Below are 25,932 nucleotides of genomic sequence, written 5' to 3'. Positions count from 1 at the left end.
CTAGAATTTTAAGGGACTGTAGAGGTATTATATTCCTTTATTTTATGGATGAGGAACTGAGGCTTAGACAAGTTAGGAGACTTGTTTTGATAAACTATGTTGCTTTAGTATATCAAGGTTGTGTTGTTGCTTTAAATTATCATTTCAGTAGTCAGTATCTTTTTTCAAGACCTAATTTCAGCATGAAAAACTTTTGAGCACAGTTGTTTTAGATTACTCTTCACAGAAGCAAATATGAAACCAGATTCAAGATTTTGAGAACAAAAACTTTTATTGTTTGCCTTATATCAATTACATTTTTTTTGTGGTTGGACCCATATATCAAATTCTGTCATAAGGAGGGAAACAAAACATTTTCTCTTCTACAGTCTCATTCTTTTAACTGGATCTGGGAAATTTAGATTCTTGTTGTCCATATATATTTGTATATATTTAGATTCTCCCTATACATTTCCATATATCGGGAGAATCTAAATATATACATATATATAGACAACAAGAATCTAAATTTCCCAGATGTGTGTGTGTGTATATATGTATATAAATTCTCCATTATATATATATTTAGATTCTTCCGATATAAGGAAATTATATATATATATATAATTTATATGTATATATCTGGGAAATTTAGATTGTTGTTGTCCATATATATTTAGATTCTCCCTACACATACATAAAAATATATAGGGAGAATTTACATATGTGTGTGTGTGTGTGTGTGTGTGTGTGTGTGTGTGTGTATTTATGGGAATTGGTTTTAACCACTAAAAACAAGTGCTCTAAATATTCCTGTCTCTGTCAAGTCACTGTCTTTCCCTCAGGGCAACAAAAATGAACCATTATGTGCAAATCCATATGGAATAGTTCTGGGAGTCAGGGGCCAGGCTCCAACAGAGCGGCTGACGCTTCCTGGCTTTGTGACCGAGGCAAGTCTCTTACCTCTCTGGGCTTTGACCCAGGCCTCTATTTGCATTCGCAATCACCCGTCTGAATAAAAACAGCAAAACCCCCCAAAATAAATGTGGAAGACACAAACACACCCCAAATCCTGCTCTAAAGGGGTTTACCAGGTAGAAATGTCGGTGGGGGGCACAAGAGTATTTTACAAGCGCTCTGCCGCGGGTGAGGTGAAGCGGGCGCGGGGAGCCGCGGAGTCCAAGCAAGCACCGGTCCAAAAGAAGCCGGGGTGCGAGCAGGTGGGAAGCGGCGCTGGAGTCCGGGGTCCCGGGGCGCGCTCGCCTCCGGATCCCCGGGCCGCCCAGCAGGTGGCAGCGCGGCGCTGCTCCCCACATGCCCCAAGGTCACGGCGCTCCTAACCGCTCTCCGGGCCCGGGGCCGCGGGGAGAATGCGGCTCCCCTCCCGGCCGTGCCGCCCCGGCCCCCGGACTGGGGAGAGGAGCGGGTCCGGGCCGGCAAGGACCATGTTACAGCGGGTTTCTGAGCGCAGGGAAATAAAGCCGGAGGTGTACCGGGTCTGGAGCAGAGGCTGGCAGGGCCCGGCGGGGGATGGTGAGCGCCTAGGGGCTCCCCTGCGGGTGCTCCCCGGCTGCCTCTGCCGCGGGGTCCCGGGTGCCCGAGGCGGGCCGGACGTGTCAGCACGGCCAGGGAGCCTGACGCGCCGGGACCCTACGGGGGATCTTGGCACGCCTTCCCCCTCCCAGCCCGCCCAGAGCAGGCTCAGCCCCGCAGATAACATCCCAGCCGCTGCCCGCTCCCTCCCTCCCCCCTCCCCCCAGTCCAACCTGTGGCCCCCACCCCCACTTTCCACATCTCCTCCCCCTCTCCCCCCACCTTCCCAATCGCAAAGGGACTTGGAGTTGGCGGGAGCCTATAAAAGCCCATCCCAGAAGGAGCCGGGCAGAGGCCGGCTGTCACCGGGGCGGAGGTGCGGTCCCACAGCTAATTCCCAAACCCGCACCAGCTGGCAAGGCCATGTCTAGCTCCTGGGGATACGGGCCGGGTCCTCAAGGTGAGTGAAAGCGTCCGGGGAGGAGGCGCGGCTTCCTCCCCGGCTCCTTTCCCCTTCCACCGTCCTCTGCCCCAAATCCCCAGTTGCCTGTCACGAGCCGGCGAGGATGGCGAGGGTGGCGAGGGTGGCGAGGGTGGCGAGGGTGGCGAGTGGCGAGGGTGGCGAGGCGGCCGCTCCGCACTGCACCTGCTGTTTACCGCAGCTCCCGGCTCAGGTGCGCGCGGGGAGCTCCCGAGCGCGCCCCGCTTCCCCAGCCTCCCCCCCCGCTCCCATTCTCCCGTCTCCCCGGGCACCCCGGGTGGGTCCTGTCCAGGCATCCCGCCGCCGCCCCCTCCCCGCTTCCTGCCGGATCCCCGCGGGTGGGAGAAGTTCCCCTCCTCGGAAGGAGCGTGGGGCATTGTCTCGGCCGGGAGGCATAGAGACCGCCGGCGCGTCCTCGGCTGTCTGTGACTCACAGGCCTTTTCCCGGGGACTGTCCCATCCCTCGGAGTGGCGTGGGTTCCCGTTAGTGGCCTTTCGGAGAGTTTTCTTTTCTCCTCCACCCCCTGGGAAGGTAAGGGCTCATCAAGAAGCCCGATGAACCGGCACCTGTCTTTGGGAAGCTTTGGGGGGGTTAGAGAGGGGTCTGGAGGGGGAGTGGGGGGTGGGGGGCAGTGCCTCCAGGTAAAGGAACCCAAACCGGGCCCGTGGGTTGTCACCCTGCCACTCATTCATTCATTCATTCATTACCAAAAGAGGTCCCCTACGTGAAAGAAAACTCTGAGAGAACTCTCCAACATTTCTGGAGGGGCGTGCAAATGTGGCTCCCTCCCCTCATGACCAAATCACACAGTGTCCCATGTTCGCAGGGGGCGGATCTCCCATCTCGCTTCCCCAAGCTGACCTCCCGGTCTGGACTGCGACGGGGGTGGCCTCGGGGCCGCATTGACTCAACCCCGCCACGCGCCTCTTCTCCCCACTCAGGGCCAGAAGACTGGTACAAGATCTTCCCCATTGCCCAAGGAAACCGACAGTCCCCCGTGGAAATCGACACTAGCGAAGCGAACTACGACTCCGCCTTGACGCCGCTCAAGTTCAGCTACGAGGGCTGCACGGCCAAGAGGATCGTCAACAACGGCCATGCCTTCAACGTCGAGTTCGAGGACTGCTCCGACATGGCAGGTGAGGCTCTGAGGAGCGCCTGCTACCTGGAGAGGAGTGGGGAGAGAGTGGAGAGGGCAGGGAGCTTCCAGCCCTAGACAGCTCTGGGGAGGGAGGTCCCTAGAAGGGAGCTTGGTCTGCCTTTTTTTTTTTTTCATCTGAGGTCATAGTGTTATTCTAGCTACTTTTTTTACATTCTATTTATTAACACTGTTTCCCAATTATATACACTAGTAGTATGTACCTATCATTTTTTGTAAGGTTTTGAATTTTACAATCTCCCCCCACCCAACCTTCCCTCCCCTCTTGGTCAGCCTTCTAAGGGGAAGCCTTTAACTGCACCAAGCACTATTCAGAGTGACCCCAAAGAACTCAAATCAATTAATAATGTTTAGTTTGGTTGATCTCCTGAGTAGTTAGCACTCATACTTTTAAAACGAGTATATTTGGACATGTCTTTCCAATCCCCTCCCCCAGACTAACCTACTTAGAGGTCAGACTGTGGTTTGTTTTTAGTTAGTTTGTCTTTGTGACTCCAATACTTATGCGGAGCTGGCCTTGCACATAATAGTGGAATGATAAATATCAGTTGGTTTAGATTGGATAATTGTGACCTTTGGCATTGTTTTCCTGCCAAAGAAAATGTGTTTCTTTCAAATAACCACAAAATATAAATTAATGACATTAGCATATTAAGTCTTAGGATGTATATTTAGAACTATTGAAGAATTTCTATTATCTTAGCTAAAGTTCATTGAGAATGCATGATAATCATAGCAAACTAGCTATGAGAAGAAAGGACACTGATTATGTAGTAAATTTCAGAATTCTTGGAAAACAGTATATGTCAATAAGTGTGGGTCCTGGTCTTGACTGATAAAAAGTAGCAGGACTCCAATCACATGTCCAGATCACTTACAACTAAACCTAGATAATCTTTATATATGGGAGGAAACATAGATATATTGGATGCTACTGACAAAACAGCTATTACATTTTCTTTGTAGCATAGATCTTTCATTTATATAAAATGAATAATTTTAATTTATAATTTGTATTTCTTAGCAGTTTTCAAATACACAAACATAGGTGCTTAATAAATTTGTTTAATCTAGAATCGACAATTGTGATTCTTTATGAGACATTCTTTCTTTCTAGCTCCTTTCTTTCTCTTCTCTTCCTCCTTTTCCCTCCTTTCTCTTCCTTTCTCCCTCCCTTTCTTCCTTTTTTCTCTCTGCCCCTTTTCTTTTCTCTCTCTCTCCTCTAATTCTCCCTACATCCCCTTTCTTCTCTTTTTGTAGAAACAGGGAAACAATCCAATTTAGAGAGACAGTGGCAGCCTTATGTGACTACAGACTGATTTAACTTGTCAGTGTCCTACTTTCCTAAATTGTTTTGTGTTGTCATCTAGCAAATGTTTCAAAACAAATTATCTGTGCTTAGAATCACTTTTTTTAAATGGATAAGTGAAGGGGGTGGAGAAAGGAGGAAGATTGGGAAAAGGCACATTCCCTCCTCCACTACTTCACAATGTATCTATCTATCCATTGTATGTAGATATAGGTACACTCTTAGTGATTTAAGCTATTACTTCACAGTGTCTGTTTAATGACCAGACTTTATTTTTCTAGGTACATTTTATATTCACCATGAAAAGCTCTGAATTAAAAAAAAACACTTTTTAAAAATAGGATTCTTCAGACATTTTGCATTTAAGTGGGCTTGGTAAAGTAGGATTTTAATTGAAAATGAATTTTGAAGAAAGAAGACTTTTTATTGCTAGGTAAAGAAAGCTTTTCAGTTAGGAAAAATAATAGAGATAGAAAGCCTACTATGAAATTTCATGATAAAATTGTCTGGAAATGTTACATTTAAGTACTATGGAATAGTCTCAAATATCCTATTGAGTTGCCTCAAAGATACCTAAATAATGACAAGAGGTAAGCATAGAAATATTTGCTAGAACTCTATAAAACTCATTTTTTGCTAGTTAGAAATGTCATTTACAACATGCTCATATATGCATACAAACATATACACATACATACACACCTCCTGATATGCCCCCCCCCTTAGGTTATGCTTATCACGCCTTTTGTTTTTAATGCTATACCAGCACAGCTTGGTGGGAAGGGCATTCCATTTTGGAGCAGGGAATCTAGGGGTTTAAATTGGGTATTCTAATTCTTACTAGTTTTGTGTGACATTAGAAGCAGGTCAATTTTATTTCTCTGAGCTTTTGTAAAAATGAGACATTTGGACTATAATAATAGCTAACATTTCCATTGCCTCTATTGCTGTATCTCATTTTAGGTAATCTCCTAGATCTCTTTTGACTATAAATTCTACTATATATGCATACTAAATTAGATGTTAATCCTTCACTGTGTTCTTCAAACAGCTAGTCATAGCACATATTGTCTATAATTCATGTGGAATATGCACCTTCCTGAAAGGTGCAGGGTCATACATATTTGACAGACTCTCAGAAGATCAGAGTAAGAAGTTAGAGAACCATTCACACATATTCAAATTTTAATGATGAAAATTTTGCATTTGTATATGTGTTATCCTGAGTTAGCAGGTAAGAAATATTAAGCTTGCCCAAATAGATTATTTTTAAATGCTAATCAAACTATGGACTCTATAAAGGAATCTATTGTTTTTAATTTGCCAGTTGTCTGGGAATAAAAACAGGAAATGATTTGGGGGTCGTACTGCTATACTACCAAGTGCCTGGTCACATTTGAACCCAGGATGTCCTGACCAGATATCCACTGAGTTTCCTAGTTGCCCCCAACTTTCTGTATACAATAATTAATAGTCTTAAAGCGTTGTTTGGGGAAACTAAATTTAACTGGCTTATCCGTGTGTCACACAGTTAATATGTGTCAAAAGCAGCACTTGAATCAAGTTCTTCCCAACTCAAAGATTGGCTCTCTTTTTCACTACATCATTTTTCATTTATATAAAGCACTTATCAATTGTCTGCCCAATTTAGTCTTTTAAATCACAAAAAAGTTGCTGACATACTTTAGGTATTGATTATTGCACTTTTGATTCAAAGCTAAACTCACTGGATATCTAAAAGATTCATGCTAAAAAAGCAATAATTAATAAATATTAGCAGTAAACTCAAAAACATTCTGCAAAGAATATGCATCAGTAGTTAACCAATGATCTATGTCAAAATTACATGATTAATTTAGAACTCATAATTATTTTTTGAAATAAATGCATCAGATATTAACAATTGACTATTTTACTATTTTATAAAGATAATAATTTATTGGTTGTACTTAATAATAGGGTAGCTTTACCACTTTTACGAGATGAGATCAGGTGTGTTCAGGTTCATATGGTTATAGACTGTCCCATTTAGGACTAACATCACTATGAGGAAAAAAAAATAGGTGTCTGCGTATCAGAAGGCAAAAAGGAATCAAAGTCCATCAAAGTAAGTCAATCATGCCACAAATGGAATGGTTTCCTTATATGTGAGGTGGGCTTTGTATGGTACTTCTGGAGATCTCTAGGAAATTCCTGTCCAACAATGAATTACTGCATAATATTTGAGTAAAACTGTGTTGTAAAAGTGACATTCTTAGATTCATCTGAATCATGTTAAAGTTTGCATACGGCCCTAAGGCTAACTTTAAATATGTTTTTAAATTAATAATAATTGTTTTAACTGTTCATAAATATTTGTTGTGTGTATGTGTTACCCAAATGGGATAAATTTTTTAATCGCTTTACATATATGTTTTAGACAATTGAATTATTAAAAAACTTCAAAGTTTTAAAGCAGTTTCAATAATTTATTTTGTTTTGACCAGATGACATTACTTTTTTTAAATACCACAACCCATTATAAACATCCCTTTTGTTAAAAGGGTTTTTTTAATGGTATGTTAATATTTTTAGATTTCCTGTAGAATTTCATTTCCTGCATTTAGAAACTCTATTTCACTTACTTTATCATGTCATCTCCTCACTTCATTTTCACAGTAACATTTCAAATTTCGAGAACTTTTCAGTGGTTCCAATTTTTCACTATTCTATAAACATTGCATTCTGAAACACCAGAGGCTAAAACGAACTAATGTGACTGAGGGTTGAAATAAAACTGAATTTTTAGGCATCTTTATTATGGGGTTTAGCTTGTTTTTTTTAACTGTGGAATTAATAAGCTTTAATCAAAAGTTCTAGTTAAAACTTATTACTCAGTAATCTTATAAACTTTTTAAAAAACAAGTTAATGAAAAATTGCTAATCCAGTTAATGACTTTTAAAACTCTTGAAAATGATTCCACCACATCTGAGATCTTTTAAGTTTGGTTTTGGAGAAAATCACAGTTTGTTAATAATGTAAAAACACATTTTAATTGCAAGCCAAATGCTAATCTTGTAAAATGATGTTGTCCATGTTATTGAGTCAAAATGGGTGTTTCTTTTAGTCTCATGAGAATGCCTTTGACTCAAAACTTTTAATTATTTTAGCCAGGTGATCTATTTTTCAAGGGGAAGAGAAAAATAAAATTTAAAAAGTCATTTTTATGAGAGTCAGCATAAAGAGACACTCTTCTACTGGTTAGAACAGGCACTAGTCAATGTTCCAAATTTATCATTGTATATTTCCAAACTTGTTCTGAACTGTTGATTGTTTCCTGTCAAATATCTCATTGAATCATTCAGGTTTAATAAGGAAAGAAGTTCCGAAATACCTGAAACCTGAGGTACAAACATTAATATGGGGTACATATACAATAATTTGTATTCATCATAGCACCCTAACCAGATGGCTCATTATGCCCATATCAAAGACTTTTTACATATGTATAAAACAGTATTTAAATTATGACCTTTTTAAATTTTTTTAAAATTATGATTGTTGTTTTTGTAATGAGATTGCCAGGCTAATGTTTCACTGCTATAAAAACTTCAGTTCAAGTCATTAATATATTTTTCATTTATTATATATCTCTCTTGAGTAATTTAATTTAAAAAAATCACTATATACTTAGTCTGACAAAACAAAACCCTACAGCAACCATACATAATATACAAACATTATATATATATATATATATATGTATATAGGTATGTATCTCCTTCATTCTTTCCAGAGATGATATTCCACATACATATGTTAAGTAGCTAACTACTATAACGGCACCAAATTCATAATGTCAGAGATATATCTATACCAAACACTTGGTATATTCTGGTTATCACTTGGTGTTATCACTTAAGACCAGACTTCTGACATTTTTTTACAAAATTTCCCTTATTCTCCAGAAAACATTTCCTGATTTGTTTTTTTAAATGATTTTCCTAAAGATTGCTGTCCAAATAGCAAAACAAAAACTCATTGCTTTGGTGAATAATTTAAGTACAACTTTATATTTCTTGGTAGTATTGTCTATTTGTTTAAGAAGTCATAATTCCCTGTATTAACATTTTTTAATTAACTATTCACAGATATTTTCTTGGAGTGTTGGATCTGAGGGACAGACAATTAGCATTCACATTTATAATTTGTTAGAGCCTCCTCTCCCCATATGTACTAAAATGTAAACATAGGCATGAGGAGAGTGGAATGGGAGAACCAACTCAAAAGCAGTTACACTCCCTCAAGCTATGTTGTTCAATTGCTTATAAATTAACTCCCATAGAGAAAATAAAACAAAATTCACCTCAGCCCTTTTGGGTTTTTTGAATATTGTAATAATGACTTGCTTATTTTTTAGAGCAAGTTCACTTTTAGAATATCATTTGATTAATTTAGACATGTAAATTGGTGTTAGATTCAAAGGTCTCTGCAAGAGACCTTAGTTGAGATGCACAGAGGCTAAAAGGGACTTGTCAACAGTTATTAGTAGAGCCCCAACTTTTTTTTTTTACTCTTAAGTTCAGTGCTCTTCTGTCATACCATTCTTTAGAAATTAAAATTAAATAATAGCTTAATAAACATGATGAAAATTGAATTTTATTTACAAAGGCCTTTAGGCCTCAGTGTATTTTCCATTAATTTCTGAAGATTTCTTTGGCTTTATCATTTATAACAAATTTTGTTCTATCCTCAGAATATCATTAGGATAGTCTATTTATTTTTGAATATGCGTATTTATAAAAACCTTATCCATGAATTCCCCAAACCAGAAAAATTTTTTTATCTGCAAATTTTTTCTCACTTTCTTGTGTAGTTATTGTATATTTGCTCTTCTGTAGCAGAAAACTGAGGAAAATATGCAAGGAAACAAACAGAACTTTAGTTTTCACTTTTTGTTTATTTTGACAGCTTAGGTTTTTTTTAGACTTCAGATACTATTACTTGTAAGACATTAATTTGTACTCTTGGTAGGAGATGCATATAATTTCCTTATATACTAAGATCCTTTATATGTAGAAATAAATATGCTTTCTTGGACTTAACTGATTACTTAAAATGTGTAGCATGTCTAAATGTCAACCTTAGGTCAAAATGCTTTGTTGGACTTAGTACTTTAAATGTACAGTATATCTAAGTATCAACCTTAGGTCAGCTGGAGCTTTTAAAAGTGTTTTAATTTGCATTAAGTTTTGAGATTGTTTCATTCCTTTGTAAGGTAAGAAAGTCATTCCCTTTTCCACATCCCTCCTAGGGAGCGCATTTGTATTCCTGTTTTGATTTTGTAGTTTTTTTACTAGACCCCTTAGATTTTATTGTTAAATAGACATAGAATCTCTTTATTTTTTCTCTCTTCCCTCAAGGAAATCATCTATGAAATAACAATAGTTTAGAAAATGTTCAACATGTGGCCAGAATAGTATTTTTTGTTATTAAAATGGACAAACACCTGCTTTGGGCATGATTGCCTTTAACCCAAATACTCTTTTCTCTTTTTTAAATGAAAAGACTTGCACTTTAAAGTGAATTTGAGGATTTATGTTAATTTACCTTTAGAAGCATTCAAGGCATGCTTTGGCTACCCAGGCTGCTGTTCATTCAGTGCCAAGCTTAAAAACAGTTTCTAAGAAACAATCTATTGAATAAAAAGCAGAAGTACAAACTCTTGCACCAATTAAATTATATGCTTTTGTTTGTGGCTCTTAGTTGCAAAAAAGTCTTTTAAGACTGGAGAGAATTTTCTAACTCAGAGCAACTTGTTCTGAAAATAATTCCTGGTTACAACAAACAGATAAGCACAGAAAAATGTTTAATTATTAAATCTGATTGGTTGCTTTAAGATATTAGTCAATTCTGAATTGATATCACCTACTTTTTAGTTTTTTTAAATGGAAAAGGATTTGAAAATCACACGCAAAAAGTTAAAAAACTTAAGGGGTATTCAGTTTAGAACCTAAGATTGACAGGATTCACCCAAAGGGGAAAATAAGTCTTAGATTAATTAGGAAGATTGAGTCAGCTGCTTGGCATGATCTCATTTGATTCATTTGGACATGTCAGTCTGCCATCCAAGTGTGTTAGTTTCATGGGGGTAACATGAAGATGTTTATAAAACAGTATCTTGACCATTATATAATATATGTACAATCCATTAGTTTAAAAGCAAACATATTATTGTGATGTATATTTTTAACACTAACTTTTAAGTAATTTAAAAATATATTGCATGTTATGAAATAATTGTATTGTTTTTGTTTTTAGTTTGAAGAATAGTTGATGCTGAGGCATAAGCATAATGACTTCTTTATAGGCCTGTCCTATTATATAATAGACTTTTGTTTGTAGTTGTTTTGTTTGGAGAGATACAATTTGAACAGAATATATCAAATTCTTTTTTTTATAAAGAACTCCAACAGTGTCAGCATCTGAGGGCTTGGATTATCAGAATGAGTGATTTCATTCTTGTAGGATATTGCCATCTTAAAAACTTTCTCAACATTATGATGATAATTTCCCCATTTAGAGACTGGTTTGGGAGAGGGGGTACTGGGAAGTTGTGGTGTTCCAAGTCATGGAGGGCAGCTAAGTGGTGCAGTGGATAGAGCAGAGCACCAGCCCTGGAGTCAGGAGGACCTGAGTTCAAATTTGACCACAGACACACAATATCCTGATATTTACTGGCTGTGTGATCTTGGGCAAGTCACTTACCCCCATTGCAAAAGAGAGAGAGAGAGAGAGAGAGAGAGAGAGAGAGAGAGAGAGAGAGAGAGAGAGAGAGAGAGAGAGAGAACCAGAGAGCACTTGGTGGGGAAAATTTTCATTGAATTATGAATAAATTGCCCCAGTTAAAATGCAAATTTTCCTGTAAGAGAATGGGGTTCAACACTTTCAGTCAATTAGCATGTCACATATCCTATTTGTAACTGACCCATAGTAGAGCAATTTGAGCTTGTTTTGGTCTAATCAGCCCCAGTGGAGCATTTTGTAACTTGGTTCTAATAGAATGACTTCATTTTGGTCTCCTAGAAAAAGAAGACTATCCACCAACTGACCTGTGCTAAGCTCCAGGGATACAAAGAAAAGCTAGAACCTTAAAGCTTGGTTAATGTAATAATAATGATCCCTTACCTAATAATGTATAGTTCATAACAAACTGTTCAAGGCTCCCAGAACAGAGGCAATGGATAAGTTTTGCCTTGGGAGAGAATGATCTGAGGGAATAAAGAGTTAAGGTCTGCCTCTTAAGTCAGGGACCTGAAAGTCTGAGGACCTTGATGCTGAATGTTAAGGGAAAGAGGGCAAGGGGTGGAAGAAGGGCTTAGAGGACAAAAATGTATATCGTTAGCTCTTTTTTTAGGTTTTTGCAAGGCAAATGGGGTTAAGTGGTTTGCCCAAGGCCACTTAGCTAGGCAATTATTAAGTGTCTGAGACAAGATTTGAACCCAGGTACTCCTGACTTCAGGTCCAGTGCTCTATCCACTGCACCACCTACCTTGGCTACCCCTATCCTTAACTTTGAACTGTTTGGATTTATACTCAGAAATTCCATCCAGTTCTTCAAAATGACTTTGCATGCTCATTCCCTATGGTCTCTTTCTTCCTTAGGTCAATTCCAGCTCTACCTGTTCTCCAGATCAACATTTCTTTAGTCTTACTTCAGGACCTTCTTCCTCTGCCAAGGGAATCCTCTTTCAATACCTTACAGAAAATTTGTTTAGGTCTGCCAAATCCAAATCAACTTCCTTTTTCACATCTCTATCCCACTGTGACTTTACAACCCCCCACACTTTAAATTCAGTTCATTTACATGTACTGGCATCAGCTCCCTAATATCCTGGTCCTCTTAGAGAAAGAGTACAAACAACAATCTTATTTCTTTCCTGCCAAATTTCTGGAAAAAAATTTTACTCTTATTTCTACCTCTGTTATCTTCTCAACCACTTACAATGTAGCTTCTTTTCCAATTACTTGATTGAGATGTCTCTAATGAGACATTTGTGATCATGAGAAATGAGATTTGTAAAGTACTTGGCACAGTGCCAAGCAACACAGTAGGGGTTAGTATAATGTGTATTCTCCTAGTGTCAAATCCAGTGGTGCTTTTTTTTGACCTCATTGTCCCAGACCTCTGCTACTGGACGCTGGGTCTCTTCTCTTAGTTTCAGATGCATCCTTTTCTGGTTTTCCTTTTTCCTCTTAATTGCTTTCTCTGTTCCTTTACAGATTTGATCCTCTTCCTGACCCTTTACAAAAGGGTATTCTCCAAGACACTCCTTGACCTCTCTTCTAGATCTCCTTTGGTAATCTTATTCACTCTTAGAGGCTTCAACTCCTTATAGCTCCATTTTGTGAATTCCCAAATCTTTTATCTCTAGAAATTTCCTCTTTTCTCTTCTCCAGACCCACTTTTCAAATGCCTCTAGAATCTCCCTATCTGGGGTTTACTTTCTTTTGAAATATAGGCTATCTTTTGTTTTGAAATACTTACTTTGGGAGTGTAACTGAAATAACCTGAAGGAATGTGTGCTTGGTAAAACTGGTCAAAACAGTCAATGACCTGGGGTACTGTCCTATGTTAGGAGGTATATCAAATGATTTTCCTCACCACTCATCTCCACCCCCCCCACTCCTGGCAACTCTAGAGTGATCCCAAGACAGCCCTATCTAGTACATCTTTTGTTTTTTCTTGTTTTGCAAGACCATGCTAAGATTCTCAGTCATGATGTTTTATATTTACATGCTTAAACAGTAGTGGAACCAATGATAGAAGAAGATACAGCTTCACTATAATTGGAAAGACTCTTCATTAGATTCAGTGTAGAGATGAATTTTTCAGTTACAGTTGTCCTTAGAGCTGGTTTGGGATCTACATCTGAGAATAGCCTTAACAATAAAATCATTGGTCCTTTTAACACTCTTGATTTGAACCAGGAATATCATTTGATGCAAAATTTTTATTACAGTTTTACTTTGAAAAAAATTTCCATCCTATCTGCATTCTCTTTGCTTTATGGATAAAGAAATATATTTTGTCAATCAAATAGAGTTTGATAACTTTCAAGGTATTCTTATATTCCAATCATTGCTTAGCAATTCAGATCAAGTAAGATGCTCTCCTACCAATGAAAAATTATATTTAAATTCCACGAAAGTAGATAAGATGACAAAAAATGTTGTAATAACTATTTAAGTGTTTGAAGAAGGTTTAGTGCCTTATTGGTATTATAGTAAATTCTCTGCAAAAAATACAGTTGATGAAGGGAAAGAATATTAATACTAATATGTATTCTGTGTTTAGGGACCAATTTTTCAGAAACAATTTTATTTGATGTAACATTAATTTATACTCAAATGATTTTCTAGCATGGAGAGAGATATCCAAACTGGCATAATCTCCTCATATCCTCAGGTAATACAGATATCTTGAACAAGAAAAAGATAAAATTAAAATATAGCCTGGGATAACATCCCAGAATTGGTCAAACAAATATTTTGTCCCCTCCTTCCTATTACCACCTTCCTTGAGGAATCTATGGGATTCCTCCCAAAGATCTAGAAAACAAAACAAAAATCAGAATGGGATAAATTGAAAAATTAGTGTAATTCACTTGATTTACTAATATAACAATTAAGTAGGGGAAAATTGGTCAACTGGTTCCATTTTTAATACAGGTATAACTTTAAATAATTGTATCCTATATGAAAATAATTTGAGTGATATCTTTTAAAAAAGCATTAATTCAGTATATAGAACAAATCAGTGTCCGAATTTCTTGTTCACTGAGTTTAATCATTACTAACAAATAAATCTTGCACTATTTCCTCCAATCCAGGCATGGGGAATTTTATTATGGGCAATAACATGATGTTTTCTTTGAATTTCAGTGCTAAGTGGAGGACCCCTGGAGTGTAACTACAGATTGATCCAGTTACATTTTCACTGGGGTGGCAGTGACAACCCAAAAGGCAGTGAGCATATTGTGGATGGAAACAAATATGCAGCTGAGGTAGGAAAGTCTTTCTTTTCTTTTAATCTATGAATTTTTATGAAATGACTCAAAATCTTTTTTAAAAAATTATATTTCCATACTTCAATGCATCCAAGATGGTTCATTAGAGAAAACTCTTAGTATTGTCTTGTGAATCATCCCCCAAATCTATCAACTGTCCTAGGGAGTTGTAGGATGGAAGAGGATGTGGAATTCCTTTAAATCTTTCGACACCATGTAAGGAAGCAAGCAGCACCCACTATCCATATTTCTCATTACTCTTGATTAGTTCACTTAATTTCATAAATTTTTCCAACCTCACCCTTCCAAATCTTCTCTTACAAAAGACCTTCACATCAGATGAATGAGCTTCCTCCTTATTAACAAATAAATTAAAAAAATTGTGACAGCACAGTGAGAAGCTGAAATACTTTAAATTATTTCACAAAGCTTGAGGAAGCCTGAAACTGGGTTAGCTAGACTGAAGCAGCCACATGCAAAGGGAAGAAATGCTATACTTGGAGTCAGGAAGAGATGAGTTCAAATCTTGCCTCAGATGTGACAATTAAAAAATTCCAAGGGACTTGAATTTCTGGGTAAATTAAAATCAGCTTTATTGACTGTCTCAAACAGTTAAATTAAAACAAAAACAAACAACAACAAAAACAAAACACTTCCCAGACCAGTCTGAGTGAACATAATGAGCAGGAATACAACCATTAACCTAAAATTAGAATTTCCTTTACTGACTACTTAGATTTAGGCCTGGGTAAATCCCTCCCTGATTGATTTCTGGGTGAGAAAGTAGTAAAGGGGAAAAAAAAACTTGGGTCTTGATTCAATAACTAATCATTAAATATAAAAGAGAAATACTAATTTTTCTCATACATTCACTAACTGTGATTCAGATTCGTTTTATCTTAAATTTCCTCATCTATAAAATGCCATATGCCTCTCAAACTGTTACAAGGATTAAGTCAGATAATATGTAAAAGTGACTTTACAACCAGATAACCTGGGTTTGAATCCTGCTTTGCTTTTCACTATTTCTCACCATGTATCCTAATCTTTCTGGGCCTTTGTTTCCCTTTCTATAAAAAGAAAAGTTGGTTGGCCTTTCAGATATCTTGAACTAGATTTTCGAGGAGTCATCTTAAATTCAACATGTCCAATACTGAATTCATTATCTTTGCTTCTAAAACTTCCTTCCAGACCACTTCCCTATTACTATGGAGGGCAACACCATCCTCCTAGTCTTTCAGGATTACATTTGTACATGCATACACACACACACACACATAGGTATATACATATACCTACATACGTACAACCTAAGAATTATCATGTACTCTTCATTCCTCCTCACTCTCCCTCCCCTGTCCCTCTCCCCATCCAATCTCTTGCCAAGGCCTTTTGAGTTTACTTTTGTAGCATCTATCAAACATGTACCATCTCTCCTTTGATAGTGCTACCACTTTAGTGCAAAACTTTATCACCTCACTTCTGGACTTATTTTTTAAGCTCTGCTAGGATCTCTGAGCCTCAAGTTAGAGTCTTCCCACTCTGATCTATTCTCCAGTCAGCCACTGAAGTTATTTTCCTAAAACTGAGTCTGGACCAGGTCACACTTTTACTCAATAAATCCAGTGACTCCCTATTGTCTCCTGCATCAACTCTATGAAATGCTCTGTTTGGCATTCATAACCAACCAACCCAATTTTCATACACTTTAGTCACTGGTAGATATACCCTTTTTTTTAATCCAGTGACACTGGCTTTTTTTTTTTTAAGGTTTTTGCAAGGCAAATGGAGTTAAGTGGCTTGCCCAAGGGCACACAGCTAGGTAATTATTAAGTGTCTGAGGTCTCATTTGAACTCAGGTACTCCTGACTTCAGGACCTGTGCTCTATCCATTACACCACTTAGCCGCCCCAACACTGGTCTTCTTTCTTTCAGTTCTGGGCATTTTCTTTAGCTATCTAGAATATTCTCCTTCTTACCTTCCATAAGTCCTGATTAAAAATCCTTTTCACTGGAAATCTTCTCTAACCCCTCTTAATTTTGGTGCCTTCCCTCTAATTTTTTCCTATTTATCCTAAATATGGTTTGCACTCTTTCATTCATCCATACATGTGTGCATACATACATATTTGCATGTTGTCTCCCTCTGTAGATTATAAGCTCTTTGAGAACAGGGACTGCCATATCTCTAGCACTTAGTACATTGTAAACACTTAATATTTGTTAAATATTAACTTATTGATTGATTAAATATTTTGTACAGTTCTTACATTATATCCAAAGTGTTTTGATTCTCTTCATTATTCTATTGATAAAATTTGTTTTTATAAAAGAACAAGTAGGAAATTAATTTAATATAAGTTCTTTCCTTGTTCTCCAAATTATTTGTGCCCTCCTCTCTGGAATTATTGTGCATTTACTTAGACTGTATTTTAGATTAATCCTCCCTCTGCCCTCATCCCTAAATTATCTGTATCTCATTTGGGCAAGAACTGTTAGCTTTTTGGTCTTTGAATTCTCAGTGCCTAATAAAGGGCCTGACACATAATAGTTCCTATTAAATTAGGTATTTTTAAATGCTATATTGAGTAAATGAATGAATTACTAAATGACTACCAAGAACAATTTTAATATATATGTGTTTTCCATACCATTTCTCTCTTTAAATATTGTTTTACATAGTCTAAAAATAAAATGATAAAGAAAAATACTGAATATGATCATTTTGCTAACTTTTGTGTTTTCATGTTCTTTGATAATTTTAGCTTCACTTGGTTCATTGGAATACAAAATATGATGATTTCCAGGTTGCTGTGACCAAGGATGATGGATTGGCTGTTGTTGGGGTCTTTTTAGAGGTAAAGTGCTTTGTTCAATGATCTTGAAATATATTGAATCATGAAATATAAAGGAGGCATTTTGGAGAGATTAGGACATTTATGAAAATATTTGAGAAATGCTTTAAATATTGTTATTGTGCCCTTTAATTCCCTTCAATACTTCAAAAGATCTGTGATTTCATTAGTTGAATGTTCCCCCTTCTAAGATGGATTACAACCTTTTTCCTCTGCTTTAGTAGACAGTCTTTGAAAGTTGCTAGGGCTGGACATACCTGGAGATCAGTCTTGAATGATAAATCATTCTTAGAAATGGCATTCTTGTAGCAGAAGACCATTAATCTTGGAATTTTGAAGACCAGGGTGTAAATTAAGGCTCTCCATATTCTAGTTTTGTTTGTTTTTGTTTAGGATTGGCAAATCAGACTTTTACCTTATCTGTATGATGCATGTTAGAATATATATTCTGCATTGGATGCTATACATTATCTACCTCACAAGATTGTCTTGAAGAAAGTGCATTGTAAAGCATTAAAATTCTCTATAGATGTGAGTTATAATTATTAACCAAATTAGACTTCAAATAGTATACATTTAATAGAAAAGAGTGAAATTTGTCACTTCTGTTGCTCAAGTTTACAACTCATGTATCTTCAATTTCTCAGTCTCTTCATATCCAATTTGTTACCAAGGCCTGTTGAACTCTTAGATAGTTCCCCCATCTGTCCTCTATTGCTGCCACCTTGAGACAGGCATTTATCACTTCACATTTAACTTTTGCCATAGTCTACTGGTCTCCTGCACCAAATCTCTCATTCAGCTGCCAAAAGTAGGTCTGACTGTTCTCCTCCCCAATTTAATAAGCCCTACTGGCTCCCTTATCACTTCAACAATCAAATACCAAATCCTCTTTGACATTCAGAGCCCTTTTTAATCCACTCCTTTCTCCTGTCCCACCTCTTCAGGCTCTCCTCACCATGTATTCAATATTTAATATTCAGCTACATGGATCTCCTTTGCTTCACCTATGAACAGGATATTCCATCTCTTGGCTCTGGTAATTTTTTCTGGCTGTCTTCAATGCCTGGAATGTTCTCCCATCTCTTCCCCTTCCTCCTCCTCTTTCTCTTCTTTCATATTAATTTATTTCTCAATTACATGTGAAACAATTTTTAACATTCATTTTTTAGTTCCAAACTCCCTCCCTTTCCTCCACCCTCCTTGAAGGCGAGCACTTTGATACAGAATATTCATATTCAGTATACATTTTTATTACTTGACTTCCTTCAAATTACACATAAAATTCCATCTTCTACAGTCAACTTTCCCAGTCCCTTCATTCTAGTGCCTTCCCTCTGTTAATTCCTGTTTATTCTGTTAATAGTTTTTGCATAATTGTTTACCTGTTTTTTCCACCACTAGACTGTGAGCTCCTTGAGGGCAGGGGACAGTCTTTTGCCTCTTTTTGTATCCTTAGTACTAGCCACAAAGCTCAATAAATATGTGCTTAATGAGCACTTATTGACTGACCAGAGATCCATATGCTTAGGGAGAGCTTGTTCTACTGAGGCATAGCCTTCAAAAATCCAGTGTCATCTCCGCAGCATAGTGCATCAAAGTATTACTTCAATGGAAGGGAAACAGGTGCACATTTAAGAAGAGCTTTTTGCCTTCATTCCAGAATTTTTTTAATATCTGAATTGATGGTTTGATTCAGGATTGCCTTTGTATTCAATATCATGAAACATAAATAGAATTGAGAGTTAAGAGATTATCTTGGCTAGGGTATTCTTTTTCCCAAAAGTCACCCCCATGGAATAAATCACAGATCTTTTCATTCCTTCCACCGTAACCTATTGCTTGGAGTTCTATCAAGTTGTTTAAGTGATTCTCTTGATAATTAATATAATTCAGACTTTAAAGTAGCAGTTATGCTATAGACTCTGTCTCTCTCTTGCTGATGTTTGGAATCATATAGTTGTCCATAGAGAGAGCTTGAAACCCTGACATAAATTCCTTTTTCTGCCCAATATTGGCTCTGGGACAGAGAGCAAATCACACATGACCTCACTCTCTTTAAGATTCGCAGAGATGGAACTGACCTGTATGATTAAGGGAGTTTTCTTATCCATGATGCAATCACAAGTCTCTTCTCTTACCCTACTTGTGTAGAAACATTTTAATGCCCCCAAATCAATTACTGACTTTCTATCCAAACCATCCAAAATATAGAAAAATTTTATCAAGTTCACAGGATAATTTCATTAGAATATTTCACCACAGTGGACAATTTAGGATGGAAAATAAATTCTTAAATTTAATTGTATAATTGACTGATCTCTATTTCACTTTGGGCTGTTTAAACAAAGGCCACATTTGTTTGCTCATAAAAGGCAACATGAAACTACAGTTAAAAAAATATCAGGTCTGATATTCTATGACTCTTAAATTTTCTCCATTATATTTACCTGGGAAGTTGAGTCTGGAAATAAAACAAACTATATTCTCTTGTATGTGTCATATTACAGATTGGAAGTGATAACCAAGGAATGCAGAAAATTGTTGAGTCTCTGAATAAAATTCAAACAAAGGTAAGATGATCTTTTGTTTACAACATTAATATTTGTTGGTACCCCATTAGATTGTTTTTCTGTCCCATCTGGTTTCAGAAAAATCCCCAAATAATTCACTTTATCTGTTTTAGATATAACACTTAGGGTTTTGGTCAATTAAAATAAAAGTACAGTCTTCACTTAAAAACTTTAATTCCCAAAATTCAGTGACCAATTTTTCTTTATCTCAAGGACCTAGTATGTTCTAATTCATGAAAGGTGACTATTCACTAATAGTCACCACTGTGATTCATTCCATCTTGAATTTTGCCTAAAAGATAAGCATGGCTACTGTTCTCACTATTACTTTAGTCTTTTATACTTAAATGTCTTAAGGGCATAGGTATTAAATGAATTCTGCTTGATAAACCAGTGGTAAAGATAATAGGTTATTTTAGAGGGCTAGATATGATGACAGTCTTCTCAAAAATCATGCTTTTAAAATTTGATCTCTCCATATTTTCAAATCCTGTTCAATTTCTTTGTTTTTCAGTCAAGATGATTTTACCCTTAATATGAGCTTCATTGCTAAAGAAGAGATCTGTATTTATGAATATGCTCCTGAAATATTTTGTTTTGCTTTTAAAGGGTGAAAATTCAGTCTTCCAAGACTTTAATCCACTTTGTCTTCTTCCTGAGTCTTTGGAATGTTATTATACTTATCCTGGTTCATTGACAACTCCTCCTCTCTTGGAATGTGTGACCTGGATTGTCTTAAAGGACCCCATTGCTGTGAGCCATGATCAAGTATGTTGGTTTATTAATAGATTTGCCTTATAATCAAGTTAACTACAGTTTTATTGATAAACAATAAACAGTGCTCTTAAGAAAGTTCATAGTTTTGATCTAGAGAAGTAGCTTACAAAAAGAATTGAAAAAGATAACAAAATTGTTAACTTTACAAAAGACTGATACAGATTTTAAGATAATCTTGGAAGTTATATACATAATATTTACTATTTTAGGACCAGAGCATGTAATCATTATAGAATACAAAAAAAAATCATCCATTTTATACAAGATTCATTAGATTTGGGCTAGTTTAGATTGTCAGGAGCAATACATATTTAATTTTTTGGCACTCACTCCTTGTAAATGTTTTAAAATTTTATAGTCCCAAGCATCTTATTGTTTCTAATATTTTGTATCTAATATTCTGAAGTGATTCTGCTTTCTTTAATACTCCTATAGTGTGGAGTAATGTTTACTAACAATATACATAATGTTTTCTTTGATAGAATGGAAGCACACAGAGGTTAGGAGCTAATACTTAAGTTTTGTTTTTGTAAGGTCCTTGCTAAATAAGGAGCTAGACATATCATAGTTATTTATTAAATGTGCGAATGCTTATGGATTGGTAGATAATTAGAAGACTGATAAATGAGGTTATTTCTGTTGTTACAGTCCTCAAGGTATCTTTTTGATGATTTTGTCATAAGCATAGGAACATTGTGGGAGGAAGATCTTGATGGTAGCATTTTGCTCTACTAAAATAGAACACTATTTTGTAGTCAACAACAACAATAAAAAAAAGCACAGTGGATTCTTGTATGGTCTACAACTTTCATTTAATTGTATGACCATAAATGTGAGAAATGTAATAAATACAAATGATAACATTTTACATTGCCTAGTTTCTTTCTTCTCATGTCTTCATCAGATTTGTCTTATTATAGACAGATCAGATCAACTATATCACCAGTTTGTTTGTGTTCCCTGTAGTTTTCTTCATAATCTTCTGCTGATCTCTCTGACTTGAATCTGGGGCCTTTTATTCCTGTTAATTTTTGGTACCTTGGCCCTCTTTTCTTAGTTGGATAAATTCCTACTCCAACGATTGTTCTAATAAGCAGCACATCTTGGCCACCTCCTAAGACAGAAGGTATTTTTTCCTATCTTTTCTTTAAGGAGCTTAGATCCCTTTCATATAGCATAGTTGTTAAGTCCTGTGACCTACTAACCTTCAATTTATAACCACCCTGGTCTTTATTATAACAGAATTACTTTGAAACTGTTCTTTTTTCTACTACTGTTAATTATGAATGGGCAGGAAGAATATGTCATTCAGGCTTTCTGGTGAAGCCACTGTGATAATAGAAAAATGCTTGATTTGAAACAAGGGGCCTGAGGCTTGAATCTTAGCTCTGTCATTGTGTGTGTGATCTTGGCTATGCCACATAACTCCTCTTATGTAACTCAGTTATGTTATCTGTGAAATAAAGAACTAGATGATATATAAGATCTCCTCCAACTTTAAGTCTATGATCTTAGGATTTTTGATTCATTGAAGTGATGTAAATGACTCTACTGGGCAAGGAGTGAGTAGGCACAATTGCCTTTCCCCAAACTGCATATATTCTTTCTACTAATGTAACACTACAATGTTATTTGACAGGAAAGCTGTGGTCTTGGGTTCATATTCGTAACTATGAACTAAATAAGAGGATGGATCTGTGTCAAAGCCATTAAATTGGCAGGAGGCAGAGTTTGGTATGGGAGGGATAGGATGAGGAATGTAGCTTCTTTTAAAAGGGTCCAGAAGGATAGTTAGAAAAATTTTCAGTTTGCTGATACTTCCTGTATCTTGCTGCTTGAATCCAGTGCTGATAATCCCTTTGAATTTCTTACTTCTGACTTCCTGGTTCAGATCAATCCCTTAGATTTTGATGATCTAGAGAAATCCAGGTTTCTGACCTATCCTGGCTTTTACACTTGTTTTGATGATGACCACTTTCTATAGATGACTCTATAGAAAGAGTATGTCACCATCTCCATATCATCCCCTGTTGCTTTGCGAAATCTGATGAAGACATGAGAAGAAAGAAACTAGGCAGTGTAAAATATTATCATTTGTATTTATTACATTTATGGTCATACAATTAATTGAAAGATGTAGACCATATAAGAATCCACTGGTAGCCCATGCAAAGGATACAATAAGCAGAAAATTTATTTTTAGAAAAACAAGAGTTTTTTTTTAAATATAAAGAAGTAAACACAAAATAAACTGGACAGGAATCAGTCAAGTGGTGACTCAGCCTCTTAGAAATTCATCAAAAATAAAGTTGGGCAAAAAAAAAGACAAAAGTACTTGAATAGATGAGCCCTAGAAATTATGGTAAATGAATATGGATAAAAAATGACCAATCATGGCTTTCTGTGAGCAAGAGCCAAGAGATAATAGCAAAATGTGGGGTGTTCTCTGACTAAACCTTATATAACAGGTTTGACCCTTAATGGAAAGGAATTGTTTTTTTTCATCAGAAATTCCCTTCCTTCACCTTTGAAATCACAGGTTTGGATCAAGCCATGTGATTGATGATGATGAGGGAAATTTAAACTTGAAATTCAGAAAGTAGACTTGAGACCCATAGAGAAAGGAATCCTGGTTCTCTAGAGATTTCTTGAGCTCAGTCTGAACTGGGTGTAGGAGGGTAAAATAGCAAGAAAGCCTAATGAATGCTTTTGAATCATTTTAAGAAAAATCCATTTATACCTATACTTTCAAGTGTTTTTAATAGAAATAAGTGTTGTATTTCATTAAAAGCTTTTTCTTGACCTATTGATAGAATACTAAGATTTTTCTTTTATTATCAATACAATCATATAATAGTTTTCCTTATATTAAACCATTCCTGGGTTCCTGATATAAAACCATTTGGAGCTAGAGAATTACAGAATTATTGATTCAGAGCTACAAAGGGACTTTAGAGGTCATCTAATTTGACACCTTTATTTTCTGATAAGGCAACTGAAGACCAGAGCAGTGGTTGCCTGGTAATGTCAGACAGGTAGGATATAGCAGTTCTCAAGTTCTCTGACTTTGAGGGCAGGTCCTTCTCCCCCATTATTTCATAGATTTGACAAAGTTCTTTATATTTTTGAGATGAGCCTTTTATCTGAAAAACTATAAAATTTCCCCCAATTTTCTGCTTTCCTCCTGATCTTGTCTACATTTAATGTAATTTGTTGTTTTTTCATACCTTACTCTGCTCTATATCTTTTGCCTATTTATAAATTGCTTGCCTATCCATAAGTCTGATAAGTAATATATTCCATGTTCTTAAAATTTTCTTGTTAAGTTCTATATGTAGCTCATGTATTCATTTTGACTTTTATTTTGGTAAATGGTGGATATGTAAATATGGATCTATGCCCAAATTCTGCCATATTGCTTTCTTGTTTCCTGAGACATTTAATTTCAAAATAAAAAAAATCACTTAAGGCTTTGGTCTTAAATGATACCTGGAATGATATGGGATGCAAGAAGGTAGATGATGAAACTTATGACCCATATCTTGATAGAGAGGTAGTGACCTCAAGATGTAGAATGAGATATGCATTCTCATACATGACATGGCCTATGTGTTTGTTTTGCTTGAAAAAAAATATATACATATAAAAGGACTTCGGGAGTTTTGGATTAGTTTGTAGTAACAAGATATAAAAAAGTATCAATGAAGCATCTTTTAAATGCATGCAAAAAAAGTGCAGAAGGACATTTTATTTTGCCTTCATATGTATATATTTCTTTTCTTTCTTTTTTTTTTTTAGGTTTTTTTGCAAGGCAATGGGGTTAAGTGGTTTGCCCAAGGCCACACAGCTAGGCAATTAAGTGTCTGAGGCCAGATTTGAACTCAGGTACTCCTGACTCCAGGGCCGGTGCTCTATCCACTGTGCTACCTAGCCACCCCTATGTATTTCTTTAAAAGCAAACTAATAAGTTTCACAAACTGATAAAGTTTTAAGTCCACATTACAAATTTAATTAAAAAAAATCATATTAAGTAGCTACTAAGAACAAGGCAGTGTGCCTAGGTGCTGGGGATTGTGTAGTTACTGGCCGAAGTTCTGAAGCCTATGGCAATTGGACACTCTAAATATGGTAGCCCAATTTGTTCTTGAAGTATATCATGGACACTTAGCTGAACGTTAATAAGAATGCTTTCTTTTTGTTTTCTAGCTATCGACTTTCTATGACCTTTCTTTCACTGCTGCTGATGAATGTCCTCCGAAAAGCATGCAAAACAACTGGCGCCCTGTTCAACCCCTCTGTGGCAGGACTATTAGAAAGTCTTTCCAATAATCCAAGAAACTAAATACAGATTAGTCTGTACACTGGCAGCATCTCCATTAGTCTCAGTCCTTTTGTATCCATCTTGATCTTCTTCCTCATAACATATAAAAAGGTTGTAGACCAAGTTGAAATGTTCTTAATGTGTGAACCCAATAAATAAGTGCAGACCCATGTGCAATGCTTAGCAAGGTGACATTGACCCTGGTGCTTTGGTGATAGCAATGCTTTTTCTGTGATAAGGAATGGATGATAAAGAGTAGTAGAATTTACTCCTTCCTTCCCCAGTAAAATGCACATGAGTGAATTAGAACTACAAACCCTAAAGCTGTTTTTAAAATATAGCAAAGCAGAAATGTTGAAAACAAACCTCCAATAAGTGATTATGTATCAATATAAAGTAAAAGAAGGCAAAATTCATAATAGTGATTTCAAGAGATTCATTGAAGATATTGAAATATAATTTTTAAAAATTCTTATATGTTTGTAGCCATGTAATCTTTAAACATGATGTTTTTGTGAATTTTGAATTAAGTATTATCTATAAAAACATTTAATTATAGTTATAATACAGATTATATTTCCATTCAGAGATATATATATACTCTTAACTTAAAAAATTAATATTGTATTTTAGATATATGTTGGCTAATAAAATAAATAAATGTATTTTGGCTTTTAATTTTCTTTCTGCTCGGGAGAAGATGGGTAAAAAGGAAGTGTTTATATGCTACACTTAAAAACTAAAGGTATTTTCCTGAATAGAAGAACAAAAAAATCAGAAAAAGATCTGATTAAAACAAAAGGAGAGAGGGAGAACCTTCACATCCAATCAACTAGGTTCATGAAAGAGGAATGGGTGGGGGTGGGGTGGGGTGGCAAGTTGAGGGTGATGTAG

General features: G+C 36.4%; 1 protein-coding gene across 3 annotated transcripts; it reads left to right on the top strand.

Moving 5' to 3' along the window:
* The first annotated feature begins 1,334 nt into the window (after positions 1-1,334).
* Positions 1,335-25,457, top strand: LOC141503342 (carbonic anhydrase 2-like). 3 transcript variants are annotated; one of them, XM_074208572.1, is made up of 7 exons: positions 1,335-1,512; positions 2,936-3,133; positions 14,388-14,509; positions 17,278-17,370; positions 19,878-19,940; positions 20,550-20,708; positions 24,924-25,457. In XM_074208572.1, exons 1-7 carry the CDS (start codon positions 1,350-1,352, stop codon positions 25,044-25,046), a joined length of 921 nt encoding a protein of 306 aa, XP_074064673.1. In that variant the 5' UTR covers positions 1,335-1,349; the 3' UTR covers positions 25,047-25,457. The 3 variants fall into 3 exon arrangements, with proteins under 3 accessions (XP_074064673.1, XP_074064674.1, XP_074064675.1); XM_074208573.1 differs by lacking the exon at positions 24,924-25,457 and adding an exon at positions 21,775-21,839; XM_074208574.1 differs by lacking the exon at positions 1,335-1,512 and adding an exon at positions 1,619-1,972.
* Positions 25,458-25,932: the final 475 nt, after the last annotated feature.

The sequence above is a fragment of the Macrotis lagotis genome, chromosome X, assembly GCF_037893015.1.
Source record: "Macrotis lagotis isolate mMagLag1 chromosome X, bilby.v1.9.chrom.fasta, whole genome shotgun sequence".
In the NCBI taxonomy this organism is placed as follows: Eukaryota; Metazoa; Chordata; class Mammalia; order Peramelemorphia; family Peramelidae; genus Macrotis; species Macrotis lagotis.
This window is presented reverse-complemented; position numbering and strand designations above follow the sequence as displayed.